The sequence below is a fragment of the Sarcophilus harrisii genome, chromosome 4 (genome assembly GCF_902635505.1).
Source record: "Sarcophilus harrisii chromosome 4, mSarHar1.11, whole genome shotgun sequence".
Lineage (NCBI taxonomy): Eukaryota > Metazoa > Chordata > Mammalia > Dasyuromorphia > Dasyuridae > Sarcophilus > Sarcophilus harrisii.
The window spans coordinates 41,373,367-41,396,620 of record NC_045429.1 but is presented as its reverse complement, the minus strand read 5'-3'; the positions used below and the strand labels follow the sequence as shown (position 1 = coordinate 41,396,620).

General features: G+C 36.3%; 1 protein-coding gene across 1 annotated transcript in view; it reads right to left on the bottom strand.

Moving 5' to 3' along the window:
• Window positions 1-1,411: 1,411 nt before the first annotated feature.
• The window catches only part of LOC100917431 (uricase), a 40,693-nt gene continuing 18,850 nt past the window's right edge, over window positions 1,412-23,254 (bottom strand). The window contains exons 5-8 of the mRNA XM_023501722.2: window positions 10,696-10,882; window positions 8,629-8,752; window positions 7,495-7,578; window positions 1,412-2,223 (exon numbers count right to left, since the gene is read on the bottom strand). Coding sequence (XP_023357490.1) covers window positions 2,149-2,223; window positions 7,495-7,578; window positions 8,629-8,752; window positions 10,696-10,882 — 470 coding nt within the window. The 3' untranslated portion in view covers window positions 1,412-2,148. The remainder of the gene's footprint in view (window positions 2,224-7,494; window positions 7,579-8,628; window positions 8,753-10,695; window positions 10,883-23,254) is intronic.

Sequence of the window (23,254 nt, the reverse complement as noted above, 5' to 3'; positions counted from 1 at the left end):
GGAACCAGTTATACCAGCCCAAATTTAAGAATTAGAGTTAGAAAAGTCCTTGGATACTACTGAGTCCATCTTGAATCTGAATAAGTACTCCTACCTACATCTTTGAGGTTGAATTAACATTCAGCCTCTTGAGTCAGCCCATTTCCCCACCATAGATAGCTCTAATTGCTGAATTTTTCTTTGTATTAAGCTTCAATTTGCCCGACTGCCACTTTTTACCCATCATTGTACTCCTAACTGCTCACTGGAGCTAAATAAAATCTACTCCTTATTAGAGTGTGTTAGATAGTCCAAGACCTGGAGGCAGGAAGACTTGGTCTCAGATGCTTATTAACAAGAGATTCTGGGCAAGTCTCTTACATTCTCTCTGCCTCAATTCCTCAATCCCAAAGTGAGGAGAATATTAGCATCTACTTCACAGAGTTGTTGTAAGAAACAGATGAATTAACATATGTAAAAAGCTTTATAAGCCTAAAGCACTATATACATGCTAATAATGATACATTATTATAATACTCCCCTAGGATATTCTTTTAAATACTCAGAATCCATTATTATATTCCACTTCCAAGTCATTCAAATATTTAGGTTGGATGAAATAACAAAACTAGTAATAAGTGAAATGTAGCCAAGTACTTGAATGAATGAAAAAGCATTTATTAAAGTCTCACTACATTTCAAGTAGTGTGCTAAATGCTAGAGAGTCAAATACAAGATAAGACAGCCATAGGATCAGAGATTTAGAAGTAGAAAAGACCTTCCTTTAGAATTCATAGAATCTGGCCCCTTCCTTGTTTTTTACAAGTGAAGAAAGAAAAATCAAGAGAGATTGATCAACTCCCATCTGGACCCACTGAATCAAGTTCCAGGTTCAGTGCTCTATCATCTACACTACTCAAAACAATTCTTTCCTCTAAGAAGTTTAATTTGACTGCACAACAGCAACATATATATATAGGGTAGCAATTATTTTCAGTAACTTGATTCAATGCAGTACTGAATTCCACTTGGAAATTATCTTCCCTTTGTATCATATCCTTCTTCATTGGCCAATGGAAACTCCATTTTTCTGCTATTGGCTAAAGGGGTTTCTGTTCTTACAGCCTCAAAAAAGTTTTTGGAGCCTCATCTCCACAAGTAAGATTTGGTGATAATCTGTTTCTTGGGTCTAGGACACATGGGACTAGAAAGGGGTAGAAGGTGGGGATAAGGAATGAAGTTTTAAGGAGTGAAACAGGAACATTTTACCATCAAACACCTCAAATAATTTCCTGAACAAAGAAAGATTCTTTAGGCAATCTATTATGAGATAAGCTCATAACTCAGTTTCTAAAATGTCAAAAGTAATATAGAAACCATAGTCATTTTTTTATTTGGTCATTAAAAAGACAAGAACAAAACCCCCAAGAGGTCTTGAAATAATCAGTGTTTATTAAGTGTAGCTCTTTTGTACATAGTGATTCAATGATTAAAAGAGAAACAATCTGACTATTCCCTCCTGACCCTTTATGTGATCATCATTATTTATAGACTGCAAAAAATTAAAACCCAACATACTGTCAAAGCATAGAATCACAAATATGTCATTAAAAAAGGCATATGAGCCATGGACTCCATTGTGCTTACAGATTTGCGGTACTCAGACACTAATTGATGTTACCCTGATAATGAATTTTTGCTGTGATTCTATCATTAAATTATCTGCATCATCCATAAGAGAAATTCGCCATCACATGCACAAAAACATTATTGGGTATTTTTTCTCCCTAACTAGGGCCTAATTAATTGATTTTTGCATCTTTATAATTTATTATTAGTTTCTTAATGATTCGATTTGAATGCTCCAGGAATCTGAGAAAGCACAAGCTGACCCAAAGGGAAAGTTGATCTATGGTTAATTATCATTGCTTTCATAGAACATTCTGTTTTTGCAAAGCATGTCACAACTACTGATAAGTTCATCCATAGAACATCTCATTGAAGTAAGTCCAGTAGAGAGAAATGATTGAATCAGGGAAGAAAATACTCTATAAATTAACCTGGCACTTAGCAAATAAGGAAAGCTTTTTACTGTGACATCCAACACTACTACGACAACCTGACATCTCTTCAGCAGAGGGATGGCTTTCGACAACTGGTGAAAATGAGTTACAACTTTGAAGACAACTTCCTTTTGACTGTGCCAGTAATTTTGCCGTATGGATTGTCAGTAGGGAGTAGAACCTAGGGGATAGAGTCAGTATTAATGTGAGAGAAATAAACAGGTAACCATTGTTAATTGTTAATTCATGTAATGGAAATATTCAGTAAAACAATGCATATAAATTATATGTATATATTATATATATGTTTTTAAAGTAGACATGCATATATATTACATGCTTTTATTTATGTGTATATGTGTGTGTTTGTATACATATATATGTGTGTGTATATATATATCATTGTTGGGGAATGAAATATTCCAAATAAGTTGATTTTTATATACTTCAAGCTGAACTCCCTGCCTTTGCTCCCCCAAGACAACAGGTTTGGGATTTTTTGTTTATTTGTTTTAATATTTTAAACATATTATAGGCTTCTCTCCCAAATGCTACATAGATTCATAGCTCTAGAACTAGAAGGGACCTGACGCCCTTCCCCTTAGTTTATTTTTGAGTAAACTGAGGCCTTCATTGTGGCTAAATATTTCTTTCTTTCCTTCCTTCTTCCTTCCTTCCTTCCTTCCTTCCTTCCTTCCTTCCTTCTTTCCTTCCTTCCTTCCTTCCTTCCTTCCTTCCTTCCTTCCTTCCTTCCTTCCTTCCTTCCTTCCTTCCTTCCTTCCTTCCTTCCTTCCTTCCTTCCTTTCTTTCTTTTTGCTGAGGCAATTGGTGTTAAGTGACTTGCCTAAGATCACACAGTTTGGAAGTGTTAAATGTCTGAGACCAGATTTGAACTCTGGTCCTCCTGACTTCAGGACTGGTGTCCTGTACCACCTAGCTGCCCCTAGATGATTTTTTTCAAGGTTTCATTGGCACTAAATATCAGAGACAGAACTTGAATCCAGAGCCTCTCACTACAGAGCCATTATTCTTTCCAGTCTACCATAATTACTTTCCTCCTTGTTAAAAAAAATTATATTTATGCCTTTTCTCTTTACTTCCTAATCATTTTCTACCTTCTTATGACAAAAACAATTTAGCAAAAACATCTGATACAGAATGCTTGTTTGACAACCTGTCCAATATTCTGTCCCTCAGCTCTTTGATATGAAAGAGGAGGTATGTTTTATTATCTCTTTTCTAGGACCTTCACTGGTTTTTCCATTCCCCAAAGCTTAATTTCCTTTTTTTTTTTAAAGCTTCTCTACCTTCAATAGAATAATTCAATGTTATAGTGAACTCTTGCTTTGTTCAACAATGCAATATTCAACACACTTGTCCAATAAGCAATTATGAGGAACTTGTTATATCCCAGAAACTGGGGTAGGTATAGAGGTTTTGTAATCTCATAGAACTTATTTTATTGGGGAAGGGAGAGAATCAACAGCTTGCACACACACACACACACACACACACACACACGCTTGCACACACATGCTTGCACACATACCTTCAATAGAAACTATTTACAAAATATATTCAAAACTATCTTGGGGAGGTTACTGAGGAGGTGGAGTATCAAAATAGGGTCCTCCTTTGGGAAGTCACCCTTGAACTGGCTTCCAAGAGATGGAGGTGAAATCATGTGAAATCAGACACAGAAGAGAGACTGAAAAGTCAGGAAGGCAATGGAAACTTGTCTGTCAGGAGCAGAAAGTCGGTCAGTTTGTCTGGATTGTTGAGTTTGTGAAGGAGAGTGATATTCCTGGAGAGGGAAGCATCAGAACCACACTGCTGGGGGCTTTAACTATCAAATGGAGGAGTTCATATTTTATTCTAGAGGGAAGCAGGACCCAAGAGAGATTCTTGAGCTTTCATCGGCATTGGGCTTTAGGAATATGACTTCAGCAGCTGGAGTGCAAAGTGAAGTGAAAAGGGAAGAGACTGATCCATTGAGGGAACTGTCCATTATTGAACCTTCTCATTGCACAATACAATTTTTGCTCCTATTTTACTAAAATTTTTGCCCAACTTGAAGAAGATTTCCATTAGGGCTTTTGATTCAACTAAGTTAATAAATATTAAGCCTCATTATGTGCCAAGCACTGTGCTATGTCCTAAAGATTCAAAAAGAGGCAAAAGATAGTTCCTACTCTTAATATATATATAAAGCTGTTTGTGGTGTTTATCAATTTTAAAGCCTGGGGAAGTCAAAAATTAAATAGTGTCTGCCCTAAAATCTACTATATTTACAAATTCCATGAGTATCAATATCCATGAGATATCAATATAGATATCTATAGATATCAATATAGATCAATATAGTTCCCACATATTCAGCTGGCATCTTGAAGATAATTTAACATTTTATCAAAACTTAAGGTCTTTATTATGATAATTAGTGTAATTTGTCACAAAGAGTGCTATATTCTCAAGCATTTCTTGCCCCTATACTAAAGACCTCTAGAGGACTATGTTTTTTTTTTCGTTATTGTTGTTTTTTAGGATTTTTGTTCTTGTCCTCGCAGTCAGTTACCCTTTCTTTCCACCACCAATTAATAATACCCTCTTCTTCTTCCAATTCTCTGTCACTAATCTGACTAGAGCAGAAAATCTAGATAATGGAATTTGTTACAATTGCCTACAAAGTAAGAATGAATAGATTCTGAGGGCAGGTTTTCCTATAGAACAAAGTGCATGGATTTGGTACCCTTTATTCTGATAGCTCAGAGAGACCTATTTGGCTCTGCTCCAGAGAATGAAATTGTAAGATAAGTGATCCCCAGATAAAGCAAAAGTTACTTTGGGTGAAATATTTGCTGACTCTCAGATGTGGGTTATTTTACTTTCTATTCCTCATCCTCTTCCTTTTGCTTTTGCTTTTTGGAATTATCCTTCTTTTTCTCTCCTGAGAGTTGAGTGGTGAAATTTCTTGCTCAAAGTTAGTCAGATGTTTAGAGGCAAATCTGGTTTCAAGAGCCCAGGACTTCTGACTCCTGGTGATTTTTCAATTGTATAATATTACAGGAGGTGGGAGAGAGAAGAGAAGTAAAATAGCACACTATTCTGAACCCTTCTTGGAAACTCAGGGGTGGTGCAAAGTTTGGCACTTTTCACTGACAGGTTATTGTAAGACTAGTATAGGAGGTTCCTGGAGCGGTGGATACTGCTATGGAGCTCCCAGAATGAGAGGCTTAAGGATGCAGGTAGACCTGCATCCTTACTACCATATGAATTTGGGAGTCTAGGGACGCTCATTTGCTTCTCTCAGCAGATAATTAGATATTTTCCTCTTAAGGGACACCTACATGAGGTCTTTCCTGATTCCTACAACTGCTAATGTCTTCTTCCAACAAATCACCTTATATTTATTCTGTATATACCTTGAATATACTTATTCTGTATATACCTTGAATATACTTATATATGGTGGCACTGTGGATAGTGATGGATTTAGAGTCAGGAAGTCCTGAATCAAAATCTTGTCTCAGATACTTCAACTTTATGATCCTTGGTAAGATATTTAACTTCTCATCTCAGTTTCCTCATCTGTAAAGTGGGAATAATATCAGCCCTTCCCTCTCATGCTTATATAGAGCATAAATAAATGCTCTGCAAACTTAAAGCACTTTATAAATTCTAGTTATTATTATACTATTATTTCTCCTAACAAAATGTAAGCTCTTTGAGGACAAGGAGTGCTTTGCTTTACTTTGCTTTTGTATCCCAGGTGTCTAGCATAGTACCTGGCACATAGAAGTAACTTAATAAATGTTTATTGAATTATCAACTGATATATTAGGCTGGGGTTCCATGAAAAGGACCTGGAAGGTGAAATGTCATTTCATACATCCTAGATCAGTGTCATTCTTTGATCCCAGAGCGTCATCATATTTTGGAGTAGGTGCTAGGCTTTTATTGATATGCCCCTCCAGTAAATGCTTTTACTTTGAGCTATTTTTCCTCTGACTACTATAAAAGCTAAACACAATGGTAGAGGCTCCTGAACTATAATTTTAGGGATGCAGACATGTCAAGTGTTTTGATAGTAAGAGAACTATACTTTGGAGATCTGCCCTGTGAGTTGTGGCAAGAGAAAGATTAGATCTTAGTTCTCAAGAAAAGAAAACATGAAGAAATTGGTAAAGATACAAAGAAAAACGTGGCCCAATCATACATGAGGTATGTAGCCTAGAAGGTCTATAGAATCTCTAGTCAAAGAGTAGCATTTAACAATTAAGCCGATTTCCAATGTTTGACCAAAGCCATGTATGCTGCTTGACCACTGTGGGCACTGGAGTTGGCTAGAGGAGGAGAATCTGGGCTCAGATCTCAGCTCTGTCTGCTCAGGTTCCAGTTTCCTCATTTTCCAAATGAGGTTTTTGTGCCATTTGAACCCAAAGGTCCCTTTATAAGTTCATATGAAATATAGTTAACCTCATAACATTTTAGCTTCCATATATACATGTATAAATGTTTTGTAGGAAGATGAGTTTCCAATTTGTACTGATAGAGGGATTTCCTATGTCAGGAGCTTCCCCTCATGCATGAAATTATGCCCCAAAATATACATACAAGCATGTATATGGATACAAAAATTTTATGTAACTAATCAATTAATAGAAAAATCCAAAGTTCAAAAAAATCTATCCATAAACTTGAACAAGAACAATTTAAGAGAAATGTTGCTTATGGAATGCTGTTGATAGGACTGATGTGATCAGAAATGCCTGCTCTCCCTACCATCCCAATCTTTTAGCAACAGAGAATAGCTGCTCCTAATTCCAGTGTCATTAAAAATGTCCCTGGGCTTTGTAGCCAGATAAATGAAATGATTTAATTGTTTTTCTACTTCGAAAGAGAAATGAAAACAAAGAAATAAACAAACAAAAAACCTTCCCACAATTTAGCTGCTTTTTCTAATTTAGCTGTTTAACCAGACATCATGGGTGGAAGGGAGCCTCCTCATCTTACCTGCTATAATTCTAGTTAGAACATGAATATCCTTTCATCTCCCCTAAAAAACTTCCTTGCTACTGGACTTGTTGCTTCCTAATCAATAAAACTCTTTGGCAGGTTGAGGAAGACTAATGCAATGACATGTGAGAAGGTAACACTTCTCAAGGAAATTTCCCTGAGAGTTTTGTACTTTGAACATCTTCTATTTTCTTTGTTTTTCTCCATTTCTATCTCCACCTCCTCACTTAGCATCCAATCATCCATCCATTCCTCAACTATCCAATCCTTGACTTCTTGAAGTGTCATAAGTGTGAAATTTTTAATTAGCTGTCACCCAGAAAGACCCAAGAGCTGCTAAGATGGTAGACAGCTTTCTGCTCTGAAAGCTTAGGGTGGGAAATATAGCTAACTATTGAGAGTGACTACATGCCAAGTCCATTAAAAGCTTTCTTACCTCATCTTTGTTGATCAGTCCCATTTTGGACATGTCAATGGTGAAGTAGTGGATGTTAGGAAGGCTGATTTCCATGTCTTCTATCTGAAATTAATTCCATAACACAGATCATGGGGTATGATTATTTGGAACTTCATCCAACCACCCACTTTCTTTTATTCCCATCCCCAAATTGTTCCTGTTCATGATACTTTATTGTTAAGTCATTCCAGTCATGTCTGACCTTTGTGATCCTTTTGGGGGTTTTCTTGACAAAGACATTGGAATGGTTTGCCATTTGCTTCTCCAGCTTATTTTACAAATGGGGAAACAGAGACAGATGGGATTGTGACTTTCCCTCACAGCTAGTAAGTGTCTGAAGCTACCTATCTGCTGTCCCTCTAATTGTATTATGTCTATTCCTCTTAATCTGCTTTTTTGTCTGCTGCCATCTCATATTGCCCAAGTCAGCTCTTTGGCTACTTAATGCATTTTATACTAAACATATTCAATTCTTTCCACATAAGTTCCCAACCAAATCTTCCTGTCAACCACTCTTCTGTACCCCTCCTCATATGTTTTGGTTCATTACAAATACAGATTCACTTAAGAGTGAATTACTGGCTAGTGACAACAAATTGTTAAATTTTCAGTGTGAGCTAAGAAATAGATTAATGCTACAAATCAGTGCTTGCTTGATTGTTTTGTTGATTGCCTAGGCTTTAAAAAGTGATCAAGAAAATGTTAATAATGCAGATTATACTGAAAAGTATGTCCTCTGTGCTGACGTATTTATCAGTACATCCTTGGGTTTACTCTGAGACCACAATGTAGTGACGTAGAAGTGCTATGGATAACACTTACTCTAAATCAGTAGCAAAGAAAAAGGAAGCAGAGTTTTTTTTTTTTTTTTTTTTTTGTTTTGTTTTTTAACAAAGATCAAGAATAATGCTCTTAACCCATATTGCCAGGTCTAGACATTTTCTATGCTTGCTTATTTTATCTTTGATGCACAGAATTATTAAGTCAGAGCAGGTTGTTTTTTACCTAGTATTCAGTTTTTTATTTTGTCTTTAAGATCTTTCTTAGGATGAGAGATTCCCCAGCAAGTTATCGCAATCTAAACTCTCCAAAGCGTTTAGTGAAAAAAGGTACCTCTGGAATTTGGCTCAGAGAGAGCACTTGAATGTCGTAGAGGGTCTTCTGAACTGAAGGGGAATACTCTCCTTTGTCATACGGCCCAGCAAATTTTTCCAGGACGATATCCCGAACGCCATTCCTTATGCATAGAAGGAGAAATAATAGAGTCAAGAGATAGCAAGGCTGTGACCTTTTTTCCCTTCAAATTAAGATTTTGTTAATAATGTCACTTTTCCTTAGTATGACTTTACTTGTCCCCTCCTGTCTCCCCCCATCAGCCTCACTAAGGAGCTTAATATCATGCATGCTTATGCTTCTCATTTCCCCATGCAGTAAAGGCAAACAAAATTTTAGTCATCTGATAGACAATCAAATATGAGTCACTGGAAAGAAAAGAACTTTTAAGAATATTAGAACATTGTGATATTTGGTTTTGCTTCAAAAATCTCATTACCCCTACCTCTGTACATCTCGTCTCCAAACACCCGCTCCCCAGCACACACACACACACACACACCCCTTTCATGGCTCCTGGCAACAATCTATCAGGCAACTTTCATCATCTAGTGCATTTGACAATTGACGCCAATGAGAATTAAACTCCTCTGTCTCTCATCCTAGCAGTACTTAAGGAAAACAGGAAAAAAGCATTTGACAACTTTGATCTTCCCATTCCTTACCCCTAGTTTCCAAATTGTCTACCAGCTAGTCTCCAAATTCATGATAAAAACTATGTTTTCCTTGCAAATATATTCTCCTATCTAAAACCCAATGTGGGTCTAAGTTTCTTTTAAAAACACATCTAACTGAAAAACTAGTAGACTTGCACATATATGCACATACACATACATATATGGACATATATGTATATGTGCATATATATACAGATATATGCATACATACATGTATGTATTTGAGATGAAATCCATAAAAAAAGAAGTAGAAAAGAAAATAGCTCTAGGTCATGAGACAGAATTATAGAGCAGTAGTTGGTAGTGGCCAGACTATTTCTGCAGAGTTCCGTTCAATTCTGGCTAATGTCTTTTTTAAAAGAGATTTTAACAAACCAAACTCCATCCAGAAGAGAGTGACTGGAATGGTGAGAAATATGGAAATCGTGTCACATGAAGAATAGTTAAAGAAATTGGGAATGGTTGAGCTGGAGAAGAAAGGACTTAGGAAGGACACGATGGCTGTCTTAAAGCATTCTGAAGTGCTATTTTATAGAAGAAGTAGACTTGAAGATTTAGAGCTAAAAAGGACCTTTGGGGCAAAGTATGTCAGCATCTCAGAGGCTGTGTAGTCCAACATATTCCTAAATTTAATACAATTTAATAAACATTTATTAAGCATCTATTGTATAAATGCTCAGAAAACAGAGGTAAAAGATAGCCCCTACCCTCAAGAAGCTTAAAATCTAATAGGAACCAACATCCCTTCTAAAATGCAGACAAGAAAAATTATGTAATCCACCTCCCTCACTTTATAATTAAGAGAACTGAGGCTCAGGGTTGTTATATGATTTGCTCAAGGCCACATGAGTGTGACAAAATGATAGCCAAAATTTGACCCCAGGTCCTTCTGATTCTGACCCAGAAATTTTCCCATGGTGCCTCTGAAACATTTGTTCTGTGTTTTAATAAGAGGCAGACCCAGAAGTAATGGGTATACAATACAGATCAATATATGGAATAACTTTTAAATAACAGGAGCCATTCAACTAGGAAATGTATTGCTTATAAAGTCAGATGATGAGAAAAAGAGAGACAGAGACAGACAGAGACAGAGAGAGAGAAAGAGAGAGATGGAGAGAGACGAGAAACAGAGAGACAGAGACAGAGAACAATAAGAGACACAAAGAGACAGAGACAGACAGAGAGAGAGAGAGAGAGAGAGAGAGAGAAAGAATGAGGAATGAGGATGATGAGGATGTTTTGTTAAGTGTGTATATGTCAGACACCTTGAGGTAGTGGAGGAGGCTTTCCTTTATGAATATGAATGTGGCCCCCCTGGCTTTTTGGCACCATGGATTCCAACCCAACCCTTGGACTAGGGGCTCAGTCTATGCTCCCGCTTCCTCACCACACTGCCTCGAAGTCCACATTGCGGATCCGGTTGTAGCGCCACTTGCAGTAGACCTGGGTGGCAAAACACCGGTCTTTCATTTCGGGAAGGGTCGTGAACTGGTCTTTGATGAAGCCTTCAAATCCAGACTGGGTCGTTTTCAAAATCTTCATGTCCTTGATGCCAGCGTGAATGGCTGGGGGTCCTGTTCAGGGAAAAAAGAAGTGGAAAAGAGAAATTAAACTGGTAAAAGTTTGATCCCAGTGGAGAAGAAAAGTAGAAATTCTGGGGGTGTTGTAATTTTCACAAAACAAGCCTGCTCTGTCCCCAAACACTACTTTCTCCCAGACTCATCACATTGTGCATCTCCCAGGAGGCTTTGAAATTCTTAAATTAAAAATTTCAGAATAACCTTTTCAGAGAAAACATTGTTCTCTCTTCTACGGCTTTGCTTTTATCTGTTCCTCTCTGTACAATATATTTCTCACAGTACAAAGGCTCTGACTCTACCCCAATCTACACCTGTGTAGAATGAAAATAGGAATGGGAAAGAGTCAAAAGCACCCTGAAATGAATACCCTTACTCCTCCATGCTTCTGTGCCCAAAGGAAGGCATTATACATGTTAATTAACATTCTGTAGCGTTAGCGAAAAGTCTAAGGATGGAGAGACAGCCTTGTAGAGTAGGTAGCAAGCCGGCATGGAAGTTGGGAAGACCTGATTTCAAATTCCAATTTTGACATAGTCTGGCTATTTGACCCTGATGAGTCATTTAACCTCTGCCCTGTATCACCTTAAATCTTATATCATCTTATTATCATATATATATATATAAAATATTATATTATATAATATATCATATCATATCATTATATTATAATATGATATGATATGATATCATAGTATATGGATATTATATTATATTATATATGTGTATACAGAGGTAGATGGTGTTTCCTCCTTAGAATGTAACCTCCTGGAGAGTAGGAACTTTTCCCCTTTGCCTAGTACAGTGCCTAGAAAATAGGAGGCTTGAAGGAGGTTAGATTGTAAGAGGCTGACATGAGGAAGAATTCCATTCCAAGAATGGAGGTTAGGTGGGAGACAGATTATACAAAGGTAGGAAGGTGAGATATGGGATGTAATGAACAGAAAATACAAAGGCCATTTTATCTGAAATGTAGCATGTATAACGCAGACTAGCATTTAATCATCCTGAAAAGATAGGCTGAAACTAGTTGTTGGAGGGCTTTCAGTACCACAGAAAAGTGTTTGCTTTTTATCTTAAAGAGACTAGGAAGATGCTGATAGGTTGTTTATATATATATATATATATATATATATATATCTTTGTGTGTGTGTCTATATCCCACTCTCAATCGTCTCTTTTTAAAATTACATTTTATTTTCAGACCTGCCTTTCCTTCACATACCCTCTTATCCCCCAATTAAGGAAGAAAATAAATAAATAAACAAATAAACAAAATCCCTGTTACAAGTACATATAGTCAAGCAGAATAAATTCCTGCATTGTGTAAAAATGTTTTTAAAAAACAAGTCTGGATCTGTACCATGAGTCTATCACTTTTCTACCATGAATAGTCCTTTAATGCATGTATTTCAGAAGGTTTTGCTCACCATCAGTGTAGGCAGTATGGTAAATGGAAAGAAAACTGGAATAAAAATCAGAAGATTTGAATTTTGAAATGAGAAGATTTGGGTTTTGGGGAGCCACTGAGAATTCTTAAACAGAGAAGTGACATTTTTACATCCATGTTCAGGTCAAGACGGTGAAGTGACAGGAAGGACTAACTAATGAACTATATTTTAATGAATAGGATTTCACCTAAAGGAATTTTTTTTACTACTGCCCCATCTCCACCCAAGGCCCACAAGTCCTGTTACCCCTCAATTCTGTTGATCTAAAAAGCTTAGCTGGCCCAGGCAACTTCAAGTCTTGAAGATAAACCATTTCTTTCCAAATTGCTATTGGGATTTCAGAAGAAATTAATTCAGAAAATGGTTCTCTTCAGGCTAAGTAGGTCCTTGACCAAATTCTCTCCATGGGCAAAGGTGACTAGATTGGGTTACAAAATAAAGGGTCCCATCGGTTTATCTTTATTGAATGTTAAGTAGCCTTTTCTGAAGACCATCAGCAAACATTTACTTAAGTACTCACTAGGTGCCAAACATAAAAAGCTCATGGACTCTGGCAAATTCTAGTTACAGATTTTAATAGCATAGTGATTTATGCTCCCTACACAGGTTTAATTGAAGTGGTTCAATAGATACTGTTCTGCACTCAGGAGTAGCTGAATTTCAGTAAAAGTGGAATAATTACCATTTCACATTCCTCTCTGTTGCATCCTATGGAGAACAATGACTAGTGAAATGTTGGTTTAGTAAATATGTATTCGTATTTACAGTGTTTGTTGTAGTGCTCTGGTCTGAACAAGACTGGAAAGAATAAATTTTTTTTAAAAATCCCAAGTATGCATGACAATCCATGATAAAGAAAGAATAAAAGCAGCAAGGAATACAATGTTCCTGGGCCCCTTCTGGTTCAACATTTTTATCAATTACTTGGATGAAGGCACAGTTGTCATGTTCATCAAATTTGTAGGCAACATAATTCTGAAAGCAATAACTAACTCATTGGATTCAAGAACCAGGATCCATCAATATTTCCATGGGGTACAATGATGGAGTCAAGTCAAGGGTGAAAATTACTAGAAAAAAATGTAATGTTCACTTGGGTTTAAAATTGTAACCCTGGCAGGGCAGAAAAGAGGTCTTATGGCTAGAAAATATACCACTTAAAAGTGATGTCATAAGAAGGGAAAACTTGGGAAGACTTAAGAGTTCTGATGTATGCATTCATCAACCTTGATTCCAGAGGACCAATAATGAAGAATATTACCCATCTCCTGACACAAAAATTATGGATTCAAGGAGCAGAATGAAAATAGATTTTTGGACATGGGCAATGTAGGAATTTATTTTAACTATTCATAGTTAGTTGCTATAAAAGTTTTATTTTTATTTTTCTATATTATTTCTCTGATGGGTGGTAGGGAAGGAGGAAGAAAAAATAATTGTTTAATTGAAAAAATTATTTTTTAAAAATAAAAAAGTCAGGATTTTTAGCAGACTGCAAATTCGATATGTATTTAAGGTGTTATGCTATGATATAAAAATTTTATAAGTTTAGGTGATTTTGGATCATGTCATGTTATAGAGGAAAACTATCTGGAACACAGGAAAAAAATAGTCCTTCTCTACTCTATGAAACATGACCTGAAAGTCAGTTCTGGATTTTACATTTTAGGAAAACATTCTAATAATTTGAGCTATCTCAAAATTAAATGGGATCCTTTGGGAGGTAGTGAGTTTTCCCTCAAAAGAGATCTTCAAGCAGATGCTATATGACTACTTGATTGTTATATTCTAGTGGGAATGCCTTTTGGGTATAGATTAGGTTAAATGGCTGCTGATGTGTCTTCCAACTCTAATATTCTGTGATTCTCTGACCGGATGGAGGACATTGAGAAACTAGGGTCTGTCCAAAGGAAGTTTACCAGGGTGGTTGAAAAATTTGAAACTATGTCATTCAGTATGGGTTGCAGGGAGTAGGAATAGTTGTCCTTAGGGAGGAATGACATGATGGCTATCTTTGAATAGTTGATGGTTTGTCATGTGGAAGGCAGATTGGACTAATTTTGCCTAGACCTAGAGGGCAGAACTAAACTGGAAATTCAGATGAGAAAAATAGAATATCACCATCTGCCTATCTCTTGCTTATAACAGAATAAAAAGTGTTTTTTAATGCCTTGGGAAAGAGAGACTTTTATAAACACCAGAGCAATTCTAATTATCCTTGTCATCATCTGCTTCTGTACAAAAGCTCAATCAATTTAACTTCCATCTAAATGATACCTACCATCTCTACAGAGAAGTCCACCAATGGAGCTTTTCTCTTGCTTGGATTCCATATTCTTTTCTTAACTTAATATGTATCAGAGCAAGTCTGTCCAGTAAATGGTCTTTCATCTATCTACTCCTGCCTGAATATTTTACAAGTTCTTCCCTTTCTTTGGATGATCTTTTACTAGAATGATCTAATGTAGTCTTAAAAATATCCCACTTCCTGCTATTTGTACCTTCTTCAAGGGTGTTAAATGTGGAAGCAATTAAATTTCCTCATGGCAGGACTTTTTTTTAATGGCTCAGGGAAAGATTTGTGCTTTGTGACACCTGATGTGTAGGTAAAAAAAAAAAAAAATGGGTTTGTTTTCTACTAACTCTCAGTGAGTTTCTTTCCCTAAGAGAACGAAAGAGTAGAATATATGGTTCTTTGGGAAAGAATTTGCAATCTGGTAGGCTAATGAGCATGTAGGAGGAATATTAAACGCTAGGGAAAATTATGTTGCAGAAAAATTGAAGCACTGAAAATTCTTTCTCTTCTTCCTTTCTCCTCCATTTTCATCCCCATGCATACTCCACAATCATTGAGGGAAACCTGAAAAGCTGATTAAGTGGTTTCATGGAAATGTAACCCAGAAAAAAAGACAACCCTTTTTGGGGAGGTTGAGTTGCTTCTTGTTTGCATAAATTTGAATATTCTTTGAGTGTGTGAAGCATAATATTTTCATTGGCGGGTCTGTAGACTAAAAAGGCTCCAACTCAGGCATTGTGCTAAGAGTTGTGTTGCTGTCAGTAGAGAAGATAAAATAAACTCCCTGATTTCATCTGGGATTCTTAATATCTGCCAAGTTCACACACACACACACACACACACACACACACACACACACATTTTTTTTCCTAGATGAGTATGGCAGAGTCATAAGGGTTCATTCTGCCAAAAATGTGGTAATAGTTAATTGTCTCTGGGAATATAAGCCATTTCTTTCTGTGCAAAACTGAAGCCAAAACACATTTGAAAACACAACTATTTTCTCCATTTTCATAATGTATCAGTAAAGAGAAGATTCCAAGAGATTTGAAAAGGACAAATACCCCCATGTGTATTGTCAGTTGGTGCCAGTGTTGGAGGCAGGTCTAGATTTTACACTGGGGACCTTTGGCAGAACCAAGATCAGCTCATTCTACTTACAATTGGATGAAATTTTAAAAATAGTTTATCACACATCGAGTGCAAATCACCAAAGGCAGAGCCTAGAGCTGGAAGAGAACTTAACACAGTGGAAAAGAGTGTTGGATTTGGGATCCAAAGGACCTCGGATCAGAACCTATCTCCACTGCTTACTATTTGCATAATCTTAAGTTAGTAATTTTCTCTTTGGGATTCAGTTTCCTCCTCTTTAAATAAGAGGGTTAAACTAGATGACCTGAAGCTCCATCCCAGTTTGAAATCTATGATTTTATAATCCATCTGGTCCAACCCATAGCTAAACAGGCAGATGAATGGTCATCCAACTTTGACTTGCTGCTGTCTAATGATGGTAAACCTGCAACCTCCTGAAATGGTTTTTTGTGGTTAAATAGATCAGATGAATGAGTGAATCATTATCTCCTTATGTAGGGAAATAGTGAGGATTTATTGTTGGAAGATATGAACATTAATGCAGCTATGTTGATGAGCATGAGTGTCTGAGAACAACAGACATACCTTCTTCACTTAATTTTTCTTCTAGATCCTAGCTTATTTATATTCTGATTGCAGAGAATCTTGGGAGCAAAACTTAATTTGGTATACTAGCTTTGCCATTATTTCTTTGGATTTAGCAGGAGGAACAGATTCCCAGAACTGAATTTTGTAGATCCAGGTTTGCAATGAGGGAGATAACTATATTATAATGAATTTTCTAAGCCACATTTTATTGGGTTTTGTTAGCTTCCTGACCAGGTATAGTGACCATAAGGTCTATTTGGTACTAAAGAGCGTTAGTCTGACTTTTTCAGGGAGAGGTTCTCTAGCTGTTTATAACTCAGCCCCATCTCTCTTTCTCACCCTCTTCTGCAGTCTTTGATCCAGGCTAACTGGCCTTCTCTCTCTGTTCCTCACATGCAACCCCCTCATCTCTCCTCTTCAAGTCTTTGCACTAGCAGGTTCTTAAACTTAACCTGCATTCCCTCTTCACCTGTACATAATCCCACTCTTCTTTCAAGATGCAGTTGATGATGACCTTCCACACAAAGCCTTTTTTAATGTCCCCAATTGACAGCACCCCCTTCCAAACTACCTTTTATTTTATGCATAATAACACTTTTTACAAATGTATTACAAATTATAAATACATTTATTCTATATATAATTATAGGGGTCCTTTTTTCCCTCAGAAGAACTGAAGCTCTTCAAAATAATGCCTGACACATAATAGGTTTTTACTATATTTTTTGTTAATTGTTTTTGATGAACAATAAATTGTGATATAAATGAAAACTATTATTTTCCAAGTGTAAAATACTGACAGAAGGAACTATATATGGAGCAGTATGAAGAACAGTCAGAGATACTATAATAATATATGCAGAAAGGTTTAACCAAGACTGGAGGAACATCATTACATGAAGTAATGAGGGAATTCCTGGTGACATTAGGGATGGGAAGATCCCAATAGTGGAATCCACCAATAGGGTGGAATCCGAGTGCCACAAATCAACCTATAGTTGATACTCATGATATCCTTAGGCACAGTTTTCAGGGGAAACATTTCTATCCTTTGTCTCACCTACCAAGACATGGTAACCAAGTTACTTTGCAAGCCATTGGGCAGATGCCCAGTTGGTCTATGGAATAACCCTAGGCAGCCATGGAGTGTGAGATCCCCACCCTGATGAAACCACAGTTCCTTCCAGTGATTGTGTGCCAGCACAATCCAGCCCACACTCGCTATGTGCTTATGAGCACCATGGTTAGCACTTTCCCCATGGATGGCAGAGATTTAACTGCCTTTGTTATTAAGGTTAGGCAGCCTTGATTCAAGTCATAGGCAACTGTTCATGCTTTCTGTAAGGTAAAGAAATGACTTGAAATGACTAAAACAAAGATAATAGAAAGATCTATGGTTTCTTCAGGGGCAAGGACTCCCAATGTGGGAACTTCATCAAGTAAAAGAGATCTCAGTCTAACTATGATTTAATAGATTAGTCTGAGGGATTTTCCTTAGGCAAAGAGGTTAAAGGATTGTCCCAAGCTGGTAATATCAGAGAAGAAAAATATCATTTCTACTCTAATAAATATAACAAATAGAGCCCCTATAACAATATAAATGAACAAACCACTGAATAAAAGTAGGTTCCTGAGAAATGCAAAAAACAGATAAGGGCCAGAGAAAAGCGCATGAAATATATCTTTTTCTTCAATAACAGAGAAGTGGGGAAATCACTAAAGCTCCAATCTATTCTCTGTACTATTTTTAACGTGATTTTCCTAAAAATTATTTCTGACCTTGTTGATCCCGCACTCAAGAAATTCCAGTATCTCTCCTACTGCTTCAAATATATAAATATACTCTTTTCTTTGGTTTTTCAAGTCCTTTACAAAATGTCTCCAATCTACCTTTCCAACTTTATTATATATTTTTCCCATTTCCACTGTACAATGGAGCTAAACTACCTTTCTTGTTGTTTTTTACATATGACTTTATTCTTATCCATGTGCTTTGGCACTGATAATCTCTTACTACTGGAATATACTCCCTCTTCACCTCCACCCTTTAGAAACTCTAATTTCCTGGAAAAACTCAATTCATGTGTCACCTTCTACATAAGGTCTTTCCTTATTCCCCCATCCCTCACCCCCAACTCCTATAATCTACCTTAATGCTATTACTCTGTATAGACATATCTCATTTTATTGTACTTCATTTTATCATGCTTCACAATTTTTTTTTACAAATTAAAAGTTTGTGGTAAGTCTGCATCAAATATTATCAGTGCCATTTTTCCAATAGCATATGCTCACATTGTATCTTTATGTCACATTCTGGTAATTCTTGCAGTATTTCAAACTTTTTCATTATTATTATATTTGTTAAGATGATTAAGATGTTAAGAATGTGAACAATGATATTTGATGTTACCCTTATATATATTTGGAGGCGCCATGAATCTTGCCCATTTAAGACAATGAATTAATTAATAAATGTCAGATGTGTTCTGATGAATCCATCAATTGGCCATTCCCTCATCTCCCTCCCTCTCCTCGGGCCTCCCTATTCCCTGGGATACAATAACATTGAAATTAGACAAACTAATAATTCTACAATGGCCTCTCAATGTTCAAATAAAAGAAAGAATCAACCAGTTTGGCAAACCTCATTGCTGTTTTACACAGTCACCCCAATCCTCAGCAACCACTACTCTGAACAGTCAGCAGCCATTAACATTGAGGCAGGACCTTCGACCAACTAAAAGATTTAGTCTTAGATGATGGTTTGAATTTTTTTTTTTTAGCAATAAAGTATTTTAAAAGTATACACATTAGAGGTTTTTTGTACACCATTTCATACTTAATAGACTATAGTATAGTGTAAACATAACTTTTATGCACTGGGAACCCAAAAAATGCATGTGACTAGTTTTATTGTGATATTTGCTTTATTGTGGTGATCTGGAACCAAAGCTGCAATATCTCCAAAGTTTATCTGTTTTTATTTTGTATGTGTTTTGTATTTTTTGTTTCACCAGTTATCATGGTTAAAAAATTATTTTCATCACAAAATAATGAATTTCTACATCCTAAGTTGTTCTGTTCCTTGGAAATCAGACTCAGTCTCTTGCTGGGACTACTGTTGAGATATTCCAGCATGGAGAGCTTAACAGATCTTATATTCCTCTGGCATTACCTTTGAGAACCCAGAACCACCCCAATATCACAAAGAGACACAAAAATTGGACTTTGGGTAAACTACCACCTGTAAAATTATGGGATGGTCTTTCATGGATGGTTTATAGATGCATTTTTGGGAAAAGTGTCAAAACCATGAGATCATAAATCTATTTGAATGTGTTTAAATATACACGTGTTGTTTATTAATAGAATTTAAGCTCTTTGAGGGCTGAGAATATTTGATTTTGGAGGCAGAAGGAGTCTTTATATTACCAACCAATAGTACAGTGCCTGGTACATAATAGACCCTTAATAAATGTTTATAGACTATCATATGCGTTGTCTGACATGCCATCTGTATTGGAGAGTTTTATTTAATGTTATTTTTCTTTGTTGCAAGGGATGATTCAGTTTGGAAGGGGACAGAAATATATGGTCCAAAAGCTAAAGCAAAAAGTAAACATTGACAGTTTTACAGCATTGAAAGCATGAGTTGTATTTCTCCATAAGTGTTGGACATACAGGATACCTTAAGCTTCTCCTTAAGCAGTATTGCTCCTTCCACTGGGTGTGTATGAATATGTGGTAGAGAGACCTCAAAGATTATAAAGGGACTGCTTTATTATTTTTATACCTTTTTATGAAATTGCCTTGTTATCAGTTAAGTGTAAGCCCTGACTGATGAATAAACCCATGGGAGGGTCTCATGATTTATGATTTGGAGGGCATCTGACTCACCGAGAACATAGAACCTTCCTTAAAGGAAAACCTGATAGAGAGGGGCTCATGAAATACCCTCCCCATTTGTGAAGATGACTCCCAAATCTATATTTTTATCCCCTATCCCTCAGGTTTCTCACTTCACTGAACCTCAAACACAACACTGAACTCCAAAATTGAATTTATTTCTCACCTGTCCCCAAATGTACTTCTCTTTTATACTTATTTCTATCACTATGCTTCTTTTCCTCAACCACTTAGACACAAAACCTCAGGGTTATCTCTGTCATTTCTTTTTCAAATCCAATCATAATCTGCCAATTTGACCTCAGCAAGATCCTTGGTATCTACCTTTTCCTTTCTATTCTTGACACCAACCTTAATTCAGACTTTCATTACTTTGTGTTCAGACTATGGCTACAGATTGCCAACTAGTCTCTTTAATTCTAGTTTTTCTATACCCTCTTTTTCCAGAGTTGTCTTCCTTACGTTCAGACATAATCATAATCATAGACGTGCACAAAGTATAGGTTGTTCAGCGCAGGGGTTTCAGCACACTCTGCCCACATTCATTCACCTATGGATAGGTTTGTTTTGCTCTTTTGTTCAAAACTTTTCAGTGGCTCTTTATTTTCTGGTGAATAAAGTCTTACCTTAAAGAATAATAATCTATGTGTCATAATGGCCATCCCAAACCCCAGGTTTTGATATTTTAAAATTATTTTTGATAAAAAAAAAATTTCTTCCTTGGACCTCACATAGTACTTTCTTATTTCCTCTCTCGGCTTGAAAACTCTTAAGTAAAGTGATTCAGTTTTGTACATCTTTGCATAATAGTGCATACATGGTAATCATTTAATACCTTTTATTGATGTGCATCTGCAATTGAGAGGCAAGATTGTTTAGGGGATGGTGTACTGGTCCTGAAATCAGGAAGAAGTGAGTGAAAATCCTACTTTAGATACTTATTAGCTCTATAACCTCAGGAAAATTTATGGTTCTTTCAGTCTCATTTTCTATTCCTATAAAAGGGAGATATAATAAAAGCAACCTACCTCCCAGAATTGCTGTGAGGATCAAAAGGGATAATGCACATAAAATGCTTTACAAATCTTAAAGTAAATACTCCAGTCACTCCTATTATCTCCAGGAGCTTTTCTTTATCTTCATAGCCTTTCATACCATAGCTCTCCTAACTTTCCAGTTCTCTTTTACCTTAGGGTAAAAGCCCAACATATACTCTTCAATTTAATGACACTGCCCTGCTGCATGATCCATTAACAAGGCACTTCATCTCTCAGCTCCAAGCTTTTTCTCTGTCTCCCATTCCTATCTGCCTCATATTGTCTTCCCCTTGGCTTCCTTCAAGTCCCAACTAAAATCCCAATAAAGGGAATTTCTTCCAACCCCTCTTAAGTCTGTTTTTCCCTATTTATTTATTTCTAATTTATCCTCTACATGATTTGTTTGTACTTTTTGTTTGTATCTATTTGGTTATTGTTTCTCCCATTATGAGATCCTTGAGTGTCTCTTGTCCCTCTTTATACCCTGCTACCTTCTGTGCTTAGCACAATGCCTGTCACATGGTAAGCAACTGGTAAATGTTTATACATTTTCATTCAAAATGTTTCAAAATGAAACAATGAAAATACTATGTACATATTAGGTATCATTATTCATTTGAATATTTTGCCTTTCATTAATATATTTTTATAGTGTCTCCTTAGTGTGATTTTAAGAAAGATAATTTTCAGTCTGGGGATAACATTTGACTTGGAATCAGAGAATCTCAAAGTTGGAAGAGATCCCAGAGATCACCTTTTACAACTCCCAATTGAAACATGAATTCCCTTTATCACACGTCAGAAATGTGGTCCTTCTAACCTCCACTTAAAGAACTCTATTGAAGAAGAACTCATTCATTTTCCCCCTAAACTACCTCCTTTCAAACTTCTCATCTCTCTGGCCACTCACATTTGCAAACTTGGAGTCTTCCTCAGCTGCTCACTCTCCCTCACCTCACATAAGTAATCAGTTTCTCAGTCTTTTTGAGTCTATCTCCATAGTATGTCTCGCATAGGTTCCCCTTTCCCTGCTCATACGACCACCACTCTAATTCAGATACCTTGCCTAGCCTAAGTCTTCAAGTTGTTCTTTCTGCCTTAAGTCTCTTCTCTCTCTAATTCATTCTTCACACAACTACCAAAGTGATATTCTAAAAATGTGTGTCTGACCATATCATTATCTTATCAAGAAACTCCAGGGCTTGATAAAATACAAACTATTCTTGTTCAATTGTGTCTAACTTTTTGTGACCCCATTTGGGATTTTCTTGGCAGAAAATACCGGAACAATTTGCCATTTCCTTCTTCAGCTAATTTTACAGATAGAGAAACTAAGACAAGAAGGGTGAAATGATTTGTCCAGGCTTGATTTGGACACAGGAAGGTGAGTATTCTTGATAGTAAGGCTAGTACTCTATCCATTGCTCCACCTAAATGTTCAAACTATTTATTCTTTTTGACATGGAAAGTCCTTCACAACCTGATTCTATGCTACCTTTCAGCATTATTATACATTACTCTCACTCATATACTGTAAATACACTGCTCTTCTCATCCCTTCTCCCTTCTCCTCACCTGGTACATATTTGGCCCTCACTTCTACATCATATAATCCTTGATTTCAATAATAATAATAATAGTTATGATGGTAATAATTACTGGGAAAGCAATTGTTTTTAATCATTATTATCATAAGTAACATTTATATAATGTATCCTTCAAAACTCAATTCAAATGTTACCTCCTATATATGGCCTTTTCTCATCCCCATCGGCTCTTAGTGATTCTCTCCCCCACTAAATAAATTTATATTTATTTTTATTGTATTTTTACTATATTTCATGTTATATTTATGGGTGTCTAAGATGTCTCCTCTCTTTGTAAGGTCCTAAAGGACAGGGACTGCTTTATTTTGCTTTTGTATTCTCAATATCTAGTCTAGCCTTGGCATTTAGCAAGTGATTAATAAAAGTTTATTGGTTGATTAGGACTGATC